The sequence below is a fragment of the Acanthisitta chloris genome, unplaced genomic scaffold (assembly GCF_000695815.1).
Source record: "Acanthisitta chloris isolate BGI_N310 unplaced genomic scaffold, ASM69581v1 scaffold28441, whole genome shotgun sequence".
Taxonomy (NCBI): domain Eukaryota; kingdom Metazoa; phylum Chordata; class Aves; order Passeriformes; family Acanthisittidae; genus Acanthisitta; species Acanthisitta chloris.
Window position 1 is genome coordinate 2,285 of NW_008656948.1, and position 19,079 is coordinate 21,363.

At 47.6% G+C, this 19,079-nt stretch overlaps 1 protein-coding gene across 1 annotated transcript in view; it reads left to right on the forward strand.

Moving 5' to 3' along the window:
- Positions 1–6,208: 6,208 nt before the first annotated feature.
- INPP5D (inositol polyphosphate-5-phosphatase, 145kDa) overlaps positions 6,209–19,079 on the forward strand; it is a gene marked incomplete at its 5' end in the record, with an annotated part of 25,553 nt that continues 12,682 nt past the window's right edge. Inside the window, 10 exons of the mRNA XM_009084541.1 lie at positions 6,209–6,398; positions 8,496–8,667; positions 9,870–10,010; positions 14,407–14,494; positions 15,188–15,268; positions 15,447–15,518; positions 15,788–15,911; positions 16,970–17,076; positions 17,604–17,706; positions 18,480–18,676. Coding sequence (XP_009082789.1) covers positions 6,209–6,398; positions 8,496–8,667; positions 9,870–10,010; positions 14,407–14,494; positions 15,188–15,268; positions 15,447–15,518; positions 15,788–15,911; positions 16,970–17,076; positions 17,604–17,706; positions 18,480–18,676 — 1,275 coding nt within the window. The remainder of the gene's footprint in view (positions 6,399–8,495; positions 8,668–9,869; positions 10,011–14,406; positions 14,495–15,187; positions 15,269–15,446; positions 15,519–15,787; positions 15,912–16,969; positions 17,077–17,603; positions 17,707–18,479; positions 18,677–19,079) is intronic.

Here is a 19,079-nt window from a genome sequence, read left to right on the forward strand (position 1 = left end):
CTACTTCTCTTAAAGATGTGTTCAGAGCTGCTCCTCACCAATGCCGTGTTTGGTGTGTCTCTGCCAAGGTGTTCTCTTGGCATTGCTTGGATACGCCAGATGCAAAGGAGGATTAGGTGATCTTAGCCATACAAAAACCTCCTGAGAAGTTTGAGTGGATGAATTCGGAAAGGAGATCACAAGATTTTAAGACTAGTGGTTAAAGGCTTTAGTCATTAAAGGCTTTGGTCACACCTGTTCTCATGAAATGAAGAGCCCAGCAGTCTACTCAGCAAGAGAACAACTTGTAGCTAGCTGTGCTCAATCATTGTACAGTGAGCATACAGAGGATGGGAGGGAAATTGGTAACTGCAAGGACCTGCAGAATTGAGGGCAGGTTCTGAAGGACAGGTGATACCAGAACATCCTGTGGGAAAGGAGGTTCACAGCCAAAACGTGGAAGATCTGAGTCATGGTTTGGGATGCAGTTGAGATGGCTGGGCTGGTTGTGACAAGCACGGTCGTGTTCAGCTTCACCCGTTTCCTTCAAGCATCCAGCCAGATCTGGATGAAGATAGCAGGCAGATTTGCAGAGGGCTTCCTGCAGTTGCAGAACTGGGGGTGCCAGAAGGCCTTTCAGGTCTCTGAGCCCAGAGTTCCCCCATCTTCAGGCTGAAGCAGGATCAGGTGCTCAACAGCTAGCTGTGAGGAGTGCCTGGGTACTCTGCACTGCGACGCTCCCAGAGACATGGGCACACACCCTCCCTGTGTGTCCTGACTTTGCTGTTTCTACCTGGCAGGGTTGCCTGAGATCTATCTTAACCTCCCCTCCCCTGACCTATCATAATCCACTCACATCTGCAGTCCCTCAGGGACTTGCAGCACAGCTGGTTGCCATTTTATAAAACCTGTAAGACTGCTGCTGTGGTGTCTCCAGGCTGACTCCCATTAATAGATCTTAGAGAGACTTCTGCTTCTGATGCAGCTTCCCGCTGCAAAATTACTACCCAGTCTCTGATTCACTATTTTTCACATTCCTTAGTGCAATTTTGCTGTTTTGTGGGCTGTTCCCTACATTGCATATGTTCACTAGGTGTTTCCTTTCTGTATGTTGTGGCTGTCATCAGCACAAAGCTGAGGTATCAGCAGTGATGCTGGAGGAATCAGCGTGGAAGGAGAGCCTGCCATTCATGCTGCTCTGGTGTCCTGAGTGAGTCCTGTGAGCACATTTCTGGGAATGTGGTGTGTTGCTGTGGAGATGACACTTGCCATCCACGTTTATAATGACTTGAAACAATTCACTTTGCAATTAAAACAAGATCTATCCTGTCATAGCCCCGAGGAAACAGTTACTTACTAAATGCAGTCAGGGGGGCAGGAAGTGGATTTCATTGTTGGCTCTCCTGGGGTGGCTCCAGCTTGCTCTATGCTGCCCTGTCCTGCTCTGGTTTGTTCACAGTGCCCTGTTCTGCCTCTGCTTCCTGTTTCAAAATCCAGAACAAGTGCATAAAGTCTAGCCTGCGTTTTGCTTTGCTCCTGTCAGCCTGTGCCGCTCTGGAGGACGTTTGTTCAGAGTGCACCATCAATCCAGTTTTTCAAATGTGCTCTGCAACCAGCTGAGGGCTGACTCAATGCCAGTGTCTCACTATCCACCACCACTTTTCCTTCCCCACGTATAAACCTTTCCCACAAGTTCAAGCGTGAAGGAAGCAGATGTCCCAGCTATGTGCTGCTTTCCTTGCTTGCTGTCAGTGACCAACCTTCAGGTAGGTCATCTAGCAACCTGAGTGCTAGCTGCACTGAACATTGCTGAATCAGGTATTTTTGTGATCAAATGATGTCACTGCAGTCCTGGGCAGGGCTGGCTGGGAACACACTGCAGCCTGAGCGATGGTTCTGTTTCCCTGTGGCTGAGAGCAAAGTGATGGGTTGTTGGATTTGGAGGAACTCACATGGCACTAGTGGTATCCAAGCACCTTTGCAGTTCTGTGTCAAACAACATGACTATGGTCTGTCATGCAGGCTTTGTTCTCATCCTTTCCCCAAGGGGAGAAGCAAATGCAGCAAGATCTTGCTCTTACTGATCTCTCTCCCATTTCAAACAACGTACAGTTTTGACTGTGAGAGGGAGGCTGTGCAGAGCAGGGTGTCCTGCTCTCTTGCAGGAGTGGGTAAATTTGAGGGGTGCCTTGAACCGGGAGGAGGTTGTTAGGCACTGCTTTGTGCTGGAGGGGCACAGCCCTTCCTGCAGACTTCCTCTGTTGAGGTCCTTGCAGATAATAACAATTATAATACAAAAGAAAATGAATGAGAATAATCCAGTGATTTTGCTTTCAGACTCTGGTGATGTTAAAGCTGATGTGTAGCGAGGCAGTGTTGCCACTGGGGCTTTCATGGTGTGAGGAAGGACCCTTGAGCTCCCCAACCATGAGTGGGTGCTGAGCAGGTTTGAGGCTCCCCATCCTTCCCTCTGTGCTTGCCCATGGCTGATTGGAGCTCCTGGCCCTGCTGATTCCCCATTTCTATATTCCAGCTCTTGCTTTCTCTGTTCAACTGCTCAGAATACATGTTCAGTTATCTGCTGAACTCTATCTTAAAACATGAAATGCTATCTTTTATTTTCATAGAATCATGGAATTTTAGGGGTTGGAATTGACTTTACAGGCCATCTAGTCCCAAACCCCTGCCATGGGCAGGGATGCCTCCCCACTAGACCAGATTGCTGAAGGCCTCATCCAGCCTGGGCAGCCTGTTCCAGTGTTTTATTGTGTGCCATGGAGAGTTGGTCCTTTTTATCCTGAATGGACTTGGGGAAGAAGGGCTGCCAGAGGAGCTGGCACTGCTGGGATGGAGGCTGCCTCTCTTTAGGAATGAGCATCTGCATTCACAGGCATGCAAAGCCCAGCTCCTCAATATACCCACAAATTCCAGTTCTCCTTGAGAAAGGAGATGGTGTGCTTCATCCAGAAGGGTGGCTGCAGGTGGTAGGCTGGCTGTCTGGCCAGCCAGCCAAGCTCCCAGGGTAGAAAAGGTGTGCAACAGTGGAGCCTCTATGCTTGTGTGTGCATCCAGCTACTCTGCATGAGAGCTGGGGGTTATGGTCATGCTGGGGAATTTGGGCTGGACCACAGGCTTCAGTCACTCTGGAAATGCAGTGAGTTAGAGGAAGAAGGCCTGTTGCAAAATGCAGCTTCTTCTGGTTACCACAGAGACCAGCATGGTTTCAGAGACTGAACTGTCCTTGGCAGCAAAAAGCACTAATTCAGCCTTTCCTCCCACTTGCACCAAGGCTTCATTTGGCCTTAAAAAAGCTGTGCAGGACAGTCTGTCTGCTAGCAGGCACACTGGTAGAGAAAGAGCTGGGGGGCAAAACAAGGCTGAGAAGACAGTGTTTAGGCGCTGGGGGTGGGAGGGATGCTGTGCAGGGGGGGATGGGGATTTGTAGGGACAGTCATCAGTCAGGGGGAGATCTGGGGAAGCAGGCAGACAGCAAGGTCTTTGCAAAGTGAAGTAGGAGTGTGAAGATGACTTTGGAAAAAGGAGCAGAGTAGGCTGCAGTTATTCAAGAGGTGGGAGAGAGCACCGATGGCAAAGCTTCCCTCCCATAAAGAAGCAAATGGAAAACCCTGACCCTGTTTACCCTTGGTGTTTTTTAGGGTCTGTGTACGTGCTCTGATGGGACTAATGCCTTTTTCCAGATGCCCGTTGGGGTAGCTTAGGGAAAAGAAAACCATCACAAGCCTTGTCCAACGTGATCTCCAGCCAGTCTATGGGTGCTGTAGGTGGGCAGTAGGCAGCCCAGGCTGGTTAGTCCAGAGGATGAAGTGTGTGTGACACTGCCATGGGCTGGGCATGAAGGCTGAGCGTGCTGCCATCAGTGCTGCTAACAGTGCACTCTGGACTGCTGGGGGTCTGCTGGGCACACCTGCATAAACAGTCATGGAAATGGGAATTTCACAGCACAGGAAGGTACTGCAGGGGACACGAACAGTCAAACATGGAAGAACTGCCCAAACTATTCCAGGTCTGTTCCAAGGCAGTGCCGTGACTTCAGAACCCTTTCATATGATGGATTAGAGCAGAGTGCTGTTTTTTACCTTGGTGGTTTTTCCTGATTCCCAGCCCTCACACTTGGCATCAAGAAGCAGCAGAGTCTAGGAGGATGCAGACACTATTTGCATTAGTTGGTGTAAATGAGAAGTCATTCTGATTGTGCTAAGTCTGTGCTGCTCTAGCAGAGCAGGATTTGGCCTCCACTGTTACAGGCATGTGCAGTTTTAACCAGCAATTTGTTTCAACACCTCTGGCCTCACAAAAATATAATCCAATGTTTGCCCAAGCATTGCCTTCATGCTGAATGTGAAATTTTCCTGTGTATGAGAATAATAAATCATGGTAAAAGCAGGAGCATTTATGTGGGAGACAGAAAAGGAGGCTGTACAGGGAGAGCTCTCAGAAACATCACCCACATTTGTTATGAAAATGTGTCTTGCTGAGCCTACACTTGCAGGTGTAGTTAATGGTGTAAATTAAAGGTATTTTTGATGGCAGGCCTGAGGGCATTGGTGGCTTCAAATGCAGTTCACTGTTGAAAGCACTGTCCTAATTTCTGGCCTGGGACTTTATTCCTTAGGAAAAGTTAAAAAGAAATCTTGTTGCTGCTAGGACTCACTGAAGACATTTTTCTGTGTTCTGCTTGCTGTGGGTTTTGCTAACATTTCTCCTGTTTAATCTCTTGGGTTTGCTATATTTGGCTTTTAAACAAAATATTTCACAGAGATTAAGAAACTGGGCAAACACAAATGGAAGGTAAATATGCTTGTTCAAACACGTATTTGTGTGTGTTAATTTTTACAGGCAAAAGCTGCAATCCCCAAATCAGTTTAAATGCCCTGCCTGTTAGTCAGAGGCAGAAAGTCTGAAGTGTGGCTGCCTAACAAATGAACTCAAATTGGAGGCAAAGCTTTAATTCGTTATTAACTAACCATGTTTACTGTGCAAAATCTAGCTTTATGCAGTCCAAATAGTGCTAGCCAAGCCTGCCATTGTGACCATCAGATCTTCCTTTGGATTACCCACTGTTGCCATATCCCTAGTTGTGAACAGTTCCCAGTGTTGCTCTTTTCAGTCAAGTTTTTTTGGGCTGGAAAACAACTGCTCTGCACTGTGCTGTCCCTGCTTCCTGATGTTTTTCTGCATCTGTAGATGGGGCCTTCTTGGGCTGGTTTCTGTGGGAAAACCTTTTGTCCAGAAACAGAGCACCCTTCCAGAAAGAACATGCCCTGAGAGGAGGGATCAGAGGTTTGGTTGCATGTTGCTGTAGCCTTGGGCTCGGACGGCACTTCAGTGCAGTTCTGGAAGTAATGCAGAGTCCTATCCTTTGGTCAGGAGGTCTGCGCTGAGCCATGACAGATTGTTTCCCTGTCTTTAGCAGGGCCCTTGGTCGAAGCAATGGAGCAGAGCTGCAGGGATGGCAGCTGTTCCTGCTTGGTGGGTCCAGGAGATTCACCATTCGTGCCAATGTGTGAATATAATTGCTCTAAATCTTTGGTTCTGAACACCTCTAAAACCTTATCCCTGTGTCTTCCCTCTGTAGGTATCCATTTCCTGAGATTAGTGGCCAGGGCTGTGCTAGAAACAGGTCTAGTCACAGTGAGACTTCAGCTGGCACATGCAGTGTCACATCCGACATGTTCGCAGTCCTCTCTGGATCCTGAGCCTCAGCTCTCTAAACCTTCCTCCCAGCATTTTTGCACAGGATGGTACCTTGCTGGCTTGTTTCATTTGAACCTAGTTCTGAGCCTTTGCATCCTGGAAGGGATGCCAGTGTCTGGATTTAGCCATGTTTATCTTGCATTTTCACAGAAAAATTCTTCTTGGATGCCACAAAAAAACCCCAGTACAGAGGTTTTGTGCTCAGTAAAAGAGGGAATGCCAAAATTAATCCAGGAGAATTCTTTGTTTTTAAAGTCTTCCTTTGCTGTGAAGCCAAGCACAAGGAATCCAGCGAGAGAGCTCTTTCAGTTGGCTTCAGTGAGTCTTTGAGGTTGGTGTTTCTGCTGACTCTGGCTGGAACACGTGGAGCGTATCTGTTTCTGTTTGTGCTGCAGGAGCTGTATTGCACAGAGCCTGTGGTCAGCTAGAGCGGGGCTGGCTTTCTCTGGACAGCAGTAGTGGCTTTTTCCTCTCTCTATGACTTTGTTTTTCCTTCTGAGAGGGGCAGTGGTAGGAAGTCCCAGATCATGACAGCCTTTGTGTTTTGTTTCAGGCATCAGAGGGTGTTCCTGTGAAGTATTTTGAGAACTTGGAGGAACTGATAGAATTTTACAGGAAGGAGAACATGGGCCTAGTATGGCACCTCAAATATCCAGTGCCACGGGAAGAAGAGGAGGCTGCAGATGAACTGGAAGAGGATGCTGGTAAGAAACCCATGATGTGACTTGGTGATGCAGACCCTTGACTCCTACCTCTTGACTGTCATCTAATCCCCCCTTGCAGTGCCGGCAGGGGATTAGAGGATGTCAGGCCATAAAATGGAGCAGAGCATAGAGAGACCTGAGATGGCAAGATCCTGAGGCAGTGAGCCCTCATGGCTCGTGATACTGCACCTGGAGCATCAGCTTAGCTTACCTGAGGGAATGCATTGAGACTGTCTGCAGAGAAGTATATTGTATCCATTGTGTGGCTGGCTAATCTGTTGTCCTGGTCTGTCCTTATCTGGTTTGTGTCCAGCCATCTCCCATGCCTCTCTACCTCTCTCCCTGTGCTGCATCTGTTGGGCCTGTCTTAGCAGTGGAGATGCTCCCCTCAAGACTTGGAGCACATCTCTGCAGTGCCATGCACCTGCAGCTGCTCAGGGTCTTGAGTTACCTGAAACTCAGGCCTCTTCAACTGCTCTGACTAGGGGACATTTCTAACAGTCACAAAGAGAGGGAATGGATCTGGCAGTGGCAGACAGTCTCACTCTGTGTACAGAGGCAGCTGTATGGTGAAGAGGTGTGACTGGCATCATCCCAGCTATATTACATGAAATGTCACTGTGAGCTCCTGCCACTCACTGGTCTTGGATTGTTGCTTCATTTTTTCGTGGATCATCCCTTGGATCTGTCATTGTTCTCCTGAATCCCAGGGGAAGACCATGCCCACAGAGCCATCCTTCCTGTCCTTTCTGATGTCTGTCTGGAAATGAAATTTGTCTGAAGGACACAGACCCTGGGACAGACAGACAGGCATGTGCACTAGAGCAGATTGATGTGTCTGTGTCCATTTATGCAACCCAATGTACATCTAACAGGAGCTGGAAGATTTTTCTATGCAATTCTCCTGAAGAAACAGAACAAAATTTTGCAAAGCTGCTCAGGAAGGATGTTCCTGGTTTTTAGCCAGCTGCACTGAAGTCTCCAGCTCCCAGGGCGGGAGAGGGAACTACGGCAAAAATAATACAGAGAGAGGCGAGCAACAGGGAATGAAGTCAAGGCTAAAAGTCTTCAGATGAAGAGGGATGAGCACTGGGGCTGAGCTGCATGCAGAATTTTATTCTGTTAAGGCACTTTGGTGCCATCGTGCTGGGACCTATAGGGCCTACAGATGTCTGGCCTCTTACACATGGAACTGCAGAGGTGGAAGATGAGCACCCTGCAGATGCACCACCCAGCTGTGCCATGGCTCAGTGCTACAGTGGCTTTGTGAATCACAGCTCCTGCCCAGGAGCAGTGGATCAGTCCTGTGGATCTTTTTGTAATGCAAATTCCACTATTAGGAAATAACCAACCAAACAAAACCTCACAACTCAATCAGCTACACACTACAGGTGTAATAAAGTGTCAGACCAACTGGTATGAAAAGAAAGGTAACCATGGTTGGGATCAATGGAGATGAACCCACCCTTCTCCCAGGCGAGGGATGTATGCTGAGCAGCAGGATGACAAAGCAGGAAAACCCTTTGTGCTTCCAACTTGATGCCCACAAGTCAAGGCAGAATATTCAGCCCCTCTGCACTGGATCCTAGGGTCTATTTTCTCCATTTGTTTGCTTACTTTAGCTGTTTGCTCCTTCCCAATAGCAGCTTCTAGTGCTCTTTCTGTCATGCCTCTCCATCCATTCTGCCCCAGTACTAGATCCCTGTGATAATAGGAATGATATAGGTGAGGTGCAACTATGTTCCCTAAGCATTATATTCAACTTAACTAATTAGCCTTCACAGCTGCTGTGTAGATGGGACAGCCAAACTGGCTCGGATGAGGTTGTACTGCCAGGCAGAGGCATGTACTCCTTGCACGTGAGGTCCAAGCCTGGCAGTTCATCCCACTGGTCTCACACCACTGAAATCCTTGGGAACAGGGCTGGGCCAGTACCGAGCCCTGAGTTTTCCAGCTCCGACATCAGAGGCCCTTCAGAAGGGATGGCTTCTGCAAGGACTGCCACTGCAGTGTGTGCTTTGCCCCGCCTGGGGATGAGGGGGAGGAGGTCGAATTGCCATGCTGGGATGACTGTGCCTTTCCCTTCCTCCTTGCCAGACCTGGTACCTACTCCTCCTATCCTGCCTCCACGCAACCTCCTCATGGCACTGCCAAGCGGCGAGATGAAGGAGATCTCTCCTCTCCCTGAAAACTCCAGGGTGGCAGATGTTAATAAGCTGTCCCTTTCCGAGACACTACTCCAACGACTGCAGTACCAGGACACAAGCAGGTGAGGATGGCAAGTCACAGGCTGCAGAACCAGCCTTCAGCCCAGCTCTGTGCTCTCTGGGCCTCTCTGTTTGGGACAGCTGAGGACCTGTTTGAGTCAACAAAATTGCTCCTGATTTATACTACCAAATGAAGAACAGAATCAGTTCCACAGTAGACTTCCTGCACTGAGGTATAGTTTTCTAATATAAAGGTTGGCTATGTCTGAGGGAACTTTGGTGTATTAGTCATGTGCCTAGACTACAGATTGTATTAGAAAGCATCAGCCAGTGCTCAGAAGGAATAAACTCGTGTGTGGATTTCCAGGTGCTCATACTTACTGATTTGCTCCAATTACAGGTCTGACTCACATTGTCCCACCTGCTAGCTGTGTCAAATCTGAACATGCACTGAAGCCTTAGAAGAAACCACATGACATTTGATGAGCAGATTTGCAAAGTTTAAAAATAAAGCAAAAATAACATCAGAAGACATGTCTGTTGGCAGAGCAGTAGGTGGCTGTGAGCAAACAGTGGTCATGCATGGCAGCACCGGTCCTGTTGTGGTGGCCCAATAGCAGCTGACTGATTGGGAGAAACCCAGTTTGTTCAGCTGCCTCCACCATTTCATCTACATTGTCATTAGCAGCCACTGTGTGTACATTTGTTAGGGCACGAGACAGGCCATACAGTCTGCCTGGTTCATCCTTCCTTGCGGTGCTGGAGTCCAAGCACCACAGAGACAGGGAGGAGGGGAGCACCCTGTGCAGCTCTGTGGACTCAGCCCCCCTGAGATTGTTTTGGATTGTTTGGAATAAAACCTTCAAAGTGGAAGTTGGTGAGGTGAAAGGGAGTCTTCATCTTCCCAGAGTCCCTGGACTGCTGACTATTAGCAATCTCACAGCACTCTGGTTTTACCCGCGGAGGCTAATGGCCCCACATGGCTTTGGCAAAGCCAGGCATTACAAGACTTCCCCTGGCATGGCAACTCAGCAGTCCTGGAGGGGATGGTTTGGGGTGGGGAAGGAGGACAAGGAGAAGGTGTCAGCAGTGGCAAGGGATCCATGGTCCAACTCTGAGAACTGCATGTTTACACTGAAGTCCAAGGCACACTACCCTCCACCTGCCTGTGCTGGCAATGGGCGTTTCAGGAAAATAAGAAAGCTGTTTGATGTTTGTGAGTAGAGAGAAAAGTTGCATTTTGACCTGTCTGTTTCTTTCACAGTGTCTCCGATGAGCACCTTAAACTCATCCAGGATTACTTGCGAGTTCACATCATCAGTGACTTCGAGATGGTGCAGACTGGCTCAAGCAATCTTCCTCAACTGAAGAAACTACTTACAGTTCTTTGTAAAGGACTCTTCAGGTAACTAGAGGCTGGTTTTCAGAGCACAATGCTGTAACAATGCAGTCTAATACAGGTTTCATGTGTATGCATTCAGGACCTGCATTTCTGACACAGGAAATTGGCTTGCCCTCAAAACCAGCATATTTATGACCTGTGTTTCTGGTCCAAAGATATGAGATCTATATAAAAGACACAGCTGTGACAGTGAAGTCTCCTTGTAGGCAGTTTCAGTCAGTGGAGGATTATATTTTATGCTTTGTTTAGAAAGAAACAAAACCAAAAATGCACTAACCGATTAACTGCATCATTTGGTAATGCATAAATGACACCCACAGAATTGTCAAGCACAAGTCCTTTATGAAAACAAGCACATGTTGGTGCATAACTAGGTTTTAAACCCTGATTTTCGTTCCCACTAATGCACTGTGAACTTGGAATGATTCCACTGATGTCGGTCAAGTCCAGCTCAAATGAAAGAAGGAACCAGCTTAGACTCTACAAATTTTACCTTTCCTATTTGTAGACCTTCCATGTCCCAAATAGAAAAACTCCAACAGGGAACTAAAACCTTGCAGAGCTTTCTCTTTCTCTGGTGGAAGGATGTGATTTCCCCCCCTTGCTGCTTGTAAGCAAATGAGATCAGCTCACACTTCTGCAGAGATCTTGGAGCACTGTATGACAGAGGGCACACACTTCCACACTCTATCTGTGGCTTCAATACCCTTCTCTCCTGTAGAAGTAAGGCTGGTAGTGCTGTTGGCCTGAGGCTGTTCTCCTAGAAGCCAGCTTCCCACAGAGAATGCCTTGGGAGGACTGACAACAGGCTGTGCAAAGAGCTCCCCTTTTGCATCCTGCCTGAGAGCTTTGCTTCTCTGTGCCCAGTGAAGGGGAGACCCAGGTGGCTAGCTAAGAATAAACCTGAACAATGGAAACTAAAATTGAATGAAATCACAAGTGAGAGTCTTGTCTTACTAAAACATTTCCAGTACTGCTCTTAGGATGATGGTTGGCTTCTTCCATTTCCAACTTCTTATCCTACTTCACCTTATCTGGATTTCACAACTCTGCTCCTCATAAATACACATGGGATGATAAAAAAAGAAGATGCAACGGGTCCATAATTCCCTCTACTGCCAGGACACCTCTTACATTTCCAGGTTTTCTGCAGGATTTTTGGTGACTGGACTTTGCAAAGTGGCATCCTAGAGCAGAGCTGGGTGAATTCTGTTGCTGGTGGAAGCCTGAAGGGGCACTGAACCACCACAAATGCAGCAAAGAGCAAATGCCTGCCCTCTGTCCTGCTGCACATAGCTATGGAAATGTATGTCCTCATGCAGTTCTTCTCCCCTTCCTCAGCATTTTCTCCCCATACCTGCATTATTTCAGCTTGCTGGAGCTGCCTTCTCAATGTTTTCATGAAGGTCCAGAACTGCAGGCTGTGGCTGCATTCAGTCCCTGACAGGTCTCACTGAGGAACCTTTCCCTCTCTATTCAGATTGGCCCATGAATCTCTACTATCCAACCAGTTTGCTTAGCTTCAGCTGGCTAATAGTCAGGTGCTTGGGTATCTTACTGTTTTCTGCAGTCTTAATCTCCAAGGTTGTCTTAGGGTTTAGCTTACTTTCCTTATCAGATTTCTCAAATTTACCCAGTGGCATTCCCCAAATTTAGCTTTTATTTCCCTGATCTTTCTTCAGCTGCACAGGGATTCCAGGCTGTACATACAGGTAATTCCTGAGCTGCTTCTTGGTGTCTTCTTTTGCTATCCAACTCCATTATTTTTACACTATTTGAGAATAGGTTAAAAAACCCCAACAAATAAACAACAAGAAGAATTGGTCCAGATGAGCTCTTTCAGTGGAGCTGAAGCTCCTTTGAATTTCCTGGCAGTGCTGAGGGTTAGGAGTATGCAGTGGCTATTTGCTGTAGCTGAGCTGACCCAGCTGTTGGGGACCCACACTGATTTGCTGTGAATCTGATGCTTTTGTGATGCTGTATTCTGGCTTCTCCCCACCTCCCAAAGCCCAGCTGCACCAGCTTTGAGGGTCACACTCAGACATGCTGCTATCACTGTGAAAAATGAGCATCCAGTGCCATTTGGCTGACTCACTCCTGTGTTTTATTCCGGGCTGTGGGTGAGTACTGACCGCTGACCTTAGATAGAGGGAATGCATACTGGAGTGCTCAGTGGTCAGGAAAAGAAGAGTTTAGAGTGAACGGTGGGGCTGGGAGAGGCATTGGGCCAGCTGTTTGTGAACAGCCTGTGCCTTTTTCAGTTCGGGTATTATCCACGGACAGGTGCAGGACCCATTTCTGACCAAGGACCTCAAGCACAGCTGGGCCACAGCAGACCAGAGTGCAATGTTTGTGAGCTCTTCCCTCACCCTTAGTCCCTGATTAACTCAGCAAGGACCTGACCCTAGTGTTGGGGTTTTAACTCTGCTGGAAGAAGCTGCTATCTTCTAGGGCTAGCTGTGGCCAAGGGGGTCAGAGGAGCCATGGCACATCTCCTTATCAGGGCCTGGGAGACTACAGAGCAGCCACTCTGGGGAGAAGCTGTTCTGTCTGGCAGCTTATATGCTGAAAATGAAACAACAGAGAAACTTTCAGGGCTGATGGGTACTTTATGAGGCATTCAGTGCTAAAATAAATTGGCATACCAAGGTTTCCTTGGTCAGAGGAATCCTCCAACAGCTGGAAAACTGCCTCATGAAGAGTAGGGACTACCCATGTGAGTGGACTTCATTCAGATTTAAGTAGTGGCCTATTCAATCTGCTACTGTCTGAAGCCATGATTTGGTCATTGATCATTGCTATGCATGCTCCTGTTTATTCTCTCTCACAGGATAATTTGCACATAGAGCTTTTAAGGCAGTTTTTCGAGCACTTGTGCTACTGCACGTGGGGACACAGGCTTCTGACACCAGTGAAGATCTCTGCATGTATTTCTTTCATACTGTCAAGACAAGAAAACGAAAGGAGTTACAAGTGCAATTAAAGCCACCCCAGGGGTTTGCTGAGTTTGTTTGCTCACAGAGGGTCTACCCCCTCCTCACACATGTGCTACATGTTTCATCATAAACAGAGGGCAATTTTCCCTTGAAAAAATGACTTCTGAGTTGCTTCAAACAGCCGCTGTTCCATGTTTTCAAGAGATGGGCTGCACATCCTGCACGCTTCGTCACAGTAAATACCCTTTCATTCTTCCCAAAGTGAACTTCACCCAATGCTGCTGCGACTGCCTGCAGCCTCCTGGGGCCTGACTGAAATCCATGGGAGTTTTGGGTTTGGGCCCAGAGCCATTTGCAGTGACACTGACTCTAGGTGATCCAGAGCTGAAGAGTGGTGTTGGAGGACTAAGTTTAGCAGATCCAGATTCCTGCAAGCCATGCACAAAGAATTGTGCCCCATGGCAAGTCTTTCAGACTGAAATTTCAAACATGCAAGCTTAATTTAGGCAATTATTCATCCATAGTTCAGCACCTAGACAAATATCTGTTCTTTGGCAGGCATACTTTCACTTTTGGAGCACACTCCTCAACAAACAGGGAATAAAATCCGGTCCTTTCAGACTTAGGAAAGTGAGGGAAATCATTAACATCCACCGCTGACTGGACACAATGCAAGCATTCTAGCACTGCTCCCACCATCACCTTCCTTTTGACCTGTGTTCCCTGGCTGCTCTTTCTGAGATAAGTCTTGTCATTATTGGTGCATGGCTGCTGTGCCAAATTCATACAGCAGCATTTTGACAAATGAGCATCCTGTGAAAGCTAATTGGGAACTGCAGAAGGAATCTCATTGTTACCCGCAAACAGTTCCGCTCAAGAGATGAAAGGCTCTGGCTCTTCCACCCCCTCACTGTGCCCAGCCCCTCTTTGTCATCTGAGATGAAATAGCTAAAAATTAGTTTCCTCTTCGTGCAGAGTCCCCAGCAGACTGCAACATCCTCAACAGCTATGCAGGACCCATGCAAAACTGAACTGCTTCTATCACTCCAGCATTCAGAGGCTCCAGACTGTGCTGGGCTTTGAGATATTCAAGTGCACTTTGACCTATGAGTTGGCATAGTTGGGTTGATGCTGGTTTTACACAGTGTCCTAGGGCTTTGCCCAGTCTGGGATATCTTTCTGGGGTGATTTAGGTAGTTAGAACTTCCAGAGATAAACCCAAGGAACTGCCATGCTCCAGCCATTTCCAGACAAAGTCACCTGCCTGACTTAACTGCCTCTGTTGGCAGTGTCACCAAGGCAGCTGGGAAATACTGTGACCATCCATCCCATCAGCTCAAAGGGCACATGGCGAGGGCAGGCCCAGTGTGAATATTGCCCATAGTCTCTGCTGTGTGACTTTGTCCAAGTCCTAACCAACCCAGGGACACAGCCTCAGACCTCTGCTGTATCTCTGTTCCCAGTGAGGCGTCTAGGACTCTCCCATCTCTGGAATCCATCCAGAAGGTGTTTGAGCAGCAGTTGCATCCTGGTATCCATCAGCGCTCACAGGTGAGTGGGCTGGAAGGTGGGAAAAGGAGGAGAGGAGTGTGGGTCACTGTCAGCAGTGGGGAGGGACAGCTTCTGGCTACTCAGCAATGGCCAGCAGGATTTGGGTGATCAGTTGCCACTTCTGTTCTCTCTAGCCTCTTTCTGGCTGCACTGCAGAGGGCACACAGTGAGTTACCATCCCACAGTTTCACTTATTCCATAGTCCCCTCTGCCTGGTCTCTCTTCCTGTCCCAGAGGAAAGCACCACGAACCACCTGAGGACTCACATCTCTCCATCCTCCAGGATGTTTCACTGCCAAATCCTTCCTTCTCCCAGGCCCATTTAAGTCACCATGACCTTCCTTTCCCCACTAGTAGCCCAGAAAACCAAATGTTCAGGACTTCTGTATGTCGAGTTCTGGACCTGGTCATGCAAACCTGCCCTCCAGCAGCAAGATGACTCCCTTGCATCCCCACCTGCCTCCACCCTAGGTTTGCAGATTTGTCTTTACCCCCTCCCATACTTCTGCATGTTCAGCCAAACTGTGCTCTCATGCTGCCTGTTACAGATCAGAGTGGCAGAGGCACAGGTGGTGGTGCTCCTTGCTCTGTGTGTGAGGTGTTCTTGAGGTGAGACTGGTATGCTCCAGGCCATGCTCTATGGGTTTGGTAATCACCCATCTTTCTCGCTCTGTTTCTGTGCTGCAGTTTCAGATACTCGGTGAAGCAAGTCCGGTCAATATTGTACTGAAACTCAACCAGCTGATTTCTTTGCTGTCTTCTATTGAAGAAAAGGTAGAGTTCTAAAGCTGGTTTATATTATCTTCTTGTTGTCTTTAGCCTCTAGTTATGCTTCTTGTTCATCACCAGTGCAGTCCTCTGTTACAACAACATTACTTTGCTCTGACTTTGTTACTCTCAGTGTAGTGCTGAATCACCGAATGCAATACATTACACATACCTTCTTTTACAGGTGAAAACACTGTTGATTGAAGGTCCTGATTCAACACACCGGCGCTCCCTTATCCCTCCCGTCACTTTTGAGGTAAATGGACTTCTTTAATAATGCTGAGCATCATGTGAGAGTGAATGCAGATTTATGTCGGTATTTCAGTTCCTGGCAGTTTTGCTGTGCTGCCACAGAGATAACAGCCATTCTTGAATGCTGTTTAGCAACATGCAAATGCTTAAGAGATGTCTAGTTAGACTGGCATAATGATGTATATCCAGGAATTCAGGGAAGTGTTGCATTTGTAATACATGTGACTGAAGTGTAGAAGATCGCTCATGAAAAACCTCTCTGTCTTCCAATAGGTGAAAGCTGACTCCCTAGGAATTTTCTCAAAAATACAGCTCAAGGTTGATGTTGAAATGGGAAAATTGATTATCAAGAGATCTAAGGATGGTCCAGAAGACAAGTTTTATACCCACAAAAAAAGTAAGATGCTTAACGTCACAAATGCTGGACTAGATTCTGGGTCCTCGGATGGTGGGAAGGGGTTCCCTTTGGCTCCACTTGGGGCAAGGATTGGCCCAGAGGGCAGGTATTTCTGCTGGGTACTGGGTGCTGTGCAAGGCTCCAGTCAGGCTAGACAGAAAGCAGGGAGTCAATACCAGGATAACCAGCTTTTACAGATTGTTTCAGACCCAGCCTCCTGCTCTAAATGAATTACACTGGTATCAGGACTGCAAGGGAACAGGTTTGGATAGAAGATTCCCCATAGAGCTGGTTGCAATAGACCCGTTTTTCTACAGAAAAGCAATGTCGCTTGAAAAAAAACAACAAACATTCTGAAGGAACATGCTGACTTCTGTGATGATTTTTGATGGTAAAAAGCCAGATACTCAGTTTCAGTAACATTTTTCAGTGACTTTCCCTTGAGTTTTTATATGTAAATCAGTATCTCTCCTGATGAGCAATGCCAGTTTGGTCTGTGAGGGCCCAATTCAAACAACTTCCTTCTTTTTCTGTTGTGTTTCTGGACATGCAGCTCACTGAGCTTGAGCTAAAGAGATTCATCAAAGAGTAGTCAATACCCCTGGGCTCTCTCTTGCTAGAAAATCAGTCTTTCATGTATGGCTTTCTCCACCTGGTGTTCATAATTACTTAGCTGCTATTTTAGATGGGGAGGAATCACCTTTACCACCAAATGAGGTCTTACATCCTCATTCACAGATGGGGAAGGAATATATGTAGGCTGGCTCAGGATACAGAGAGATTGCCTGCAGGAAGCCAAGGCTTCACTTTGGACTGCAGGACTTGGGATGGACAAGAGCTGCAGGCAGAATGAGCGTTGGGGCTCCTCTTCACTTCAGAGTCCAAATGTGTTCCTGTAGGGAACAGGACTAAGCAACATGAAGTGCAGATGTGCAGGGCAAGGTGAACCTCAGGCGCAGGAGGCCATGGAAGTCCTGCACCTGCCAGCGGGGCCCTGTTTGTTTTGGTGGGAGCCTGGTTTCAGAGACTGCAGCTCATGACACACAGCCTCTCTTTAGTCTTGCAGCTTATCAAGTCCCAGAAGCTCCCAAACAAACTGGTGATTGTGCTGGAAACAGAAAAAGAAAAAACGCAGCGGAAGGAATATGTTTTCTCTGATTCCAAGGTACATCCACAGTGTTTCCTTCCTGCCAGCCTGGAGCAGGTACCTGGCTGGGAGCAGTACAAGAGGCATTCCTTGGCAGAAAGAGGAACTTCTGAAGGATGATGCTTGGCTTTGCAAAAAAAAAGAAAATTCTCCTTTTTTTCTGGAAACATCCAGAAGCTGAACAAGTGTACTGTGCAAAGGAGAACCATACCTAGGTGCTGCCCCTGAGGCAGGAGGGCAGAGCATCAGCGAGTGGTGAGAAGAGGCAAGGAGCTGTGTGATGACAGCTGCAAAAAAGGTTCATATAGACAAAGAGGGAAGAAGAGAGCTGCTTCTGAGCAGCTGAGCACTTGTTATAGTAATGCACAAGTGAAGTGCCTAAAAAAGCACCACGGGAAAGACAGCCTCTTGGAAGGCTTCAGGATAGTGGAGAGCTAATCTGCCCTTCAAGTCTGCTGGGAATTTCCTGGTTCAGCTAGTTTATCAAGAGGTCGTGTCAGTGGAGTTAAGCATCTCATTAATTATCTCTGCTCCTCCCTGTCTAGAAGAGAGAAGGATTCTGCCAGCTTCTGCAGCAGATGAAGAATAAACACTCAGAGCAACCAGAGCCTGATATGATCACCATCTTCATTGGGACCTGGAATATGGGTATGGGCTCCCTTCTCACATGGGCATTCCTTCAGACACTTGCCAAAATATGTTCTCAGCTGCCACAGTGAGCTCCGGACACTGTGTGTGCTCCATGGCAGATTGTACATCAGGGCTGTCTTCCACATGGAAAGAGCTAATATCTAGGCTTACTCTTGCATGTGGTTTGACACTTCTCATGGTTCCAGTCGAAGGACAGTAAAGTATCCCGATTGATACTGAAGGATTCCTCTGGTGACAGGGAATTTTGGCAGGCACAAAGCAGGTGCAGCAGTGTAAGCTATCCTCCACCTTGCAGAGAGGGCAAAAGCAATTCCCAGAAGCCTGAGAAGAGAGCTGAGTATCTGCAATATTTAGAGAAGGGAACAGGGTGTAGGTGAGGACAGCAGAATTTAAGTTTTTTCCCTATTTTGGGAGAAAAGCCTAGTTCAGCTGCTGTGAACTGAGCAGTCTATGCCCAATCATACTTAAGGAGTAAGGAAAAGGCAGTGGCAGGCCAGCAGTACAACTCCCTGCCTTTACCCTTAGGTAGCCTTGGCCTTGGTAAGCTAATGAACCAGAGGAAGGCGGTAAAGCAGAGTCACTCCTTCATGAGTGACTCAGGTGGGTCTAACATATTTGTCATCTTAGAATAATGTGCCCTGGCTGATACGAAAGTAATGTGGGATGGAGTCAATGTGAATCCTGTCATTTTTGAACCCAGGTGTTATCTGTATCCTGGGTTTGACAGAACATACTCTGACTTACTTTGGTCTTTGATGTGTTGAGAAAAGGTGCAGCACCACCTCCAAAGAAGATCACCTCCTGGTTTCTGTCCAAGGGGCAGGGGAAGACCCGTGACGACACTGCTGACTACATCCCTCATGACATCTATGTGATTGGCACCCAGGAGGATCCCCAAGGGGAGAAGGAATGGCTGGAGACCCTGAGGCAGTCCCTGCAGGAGATCACCAGTATCAGCTTCAAAGTGGTGAGGGGTTATTATAGCTATTGCACATAACTTGGGCATATGAGGAGAGTACATGTTGTTCAAATAAAAGAGACAGGAATAAGTGGGATTTTTGCCTACGCCTCCTCCCCTTCCCCCCCCTTATGGTCATTGAATTTGGTGAGGGAGAGTGAACTGAGTCTGTCTGTGGACTCCATGAGATCCTCCCCTGGAGCTGGCTAGATGGACCCTGCCAGGCTGAAAGCTAGGGGAGGTGCTGAGCACTTGAGCCAAGTGGTAGTGTTATTTTGACCTTCAAAAAGGAGGAGACTGTAAAAATTCCTGAGCCAGATGTAGCCTAGATCTCACTCCAGGCTATTGGACTTTCAAAATAGGATGTACACAGGCACAGTTGTGAAAGAAATTGAACCTTATAAAGACCAAG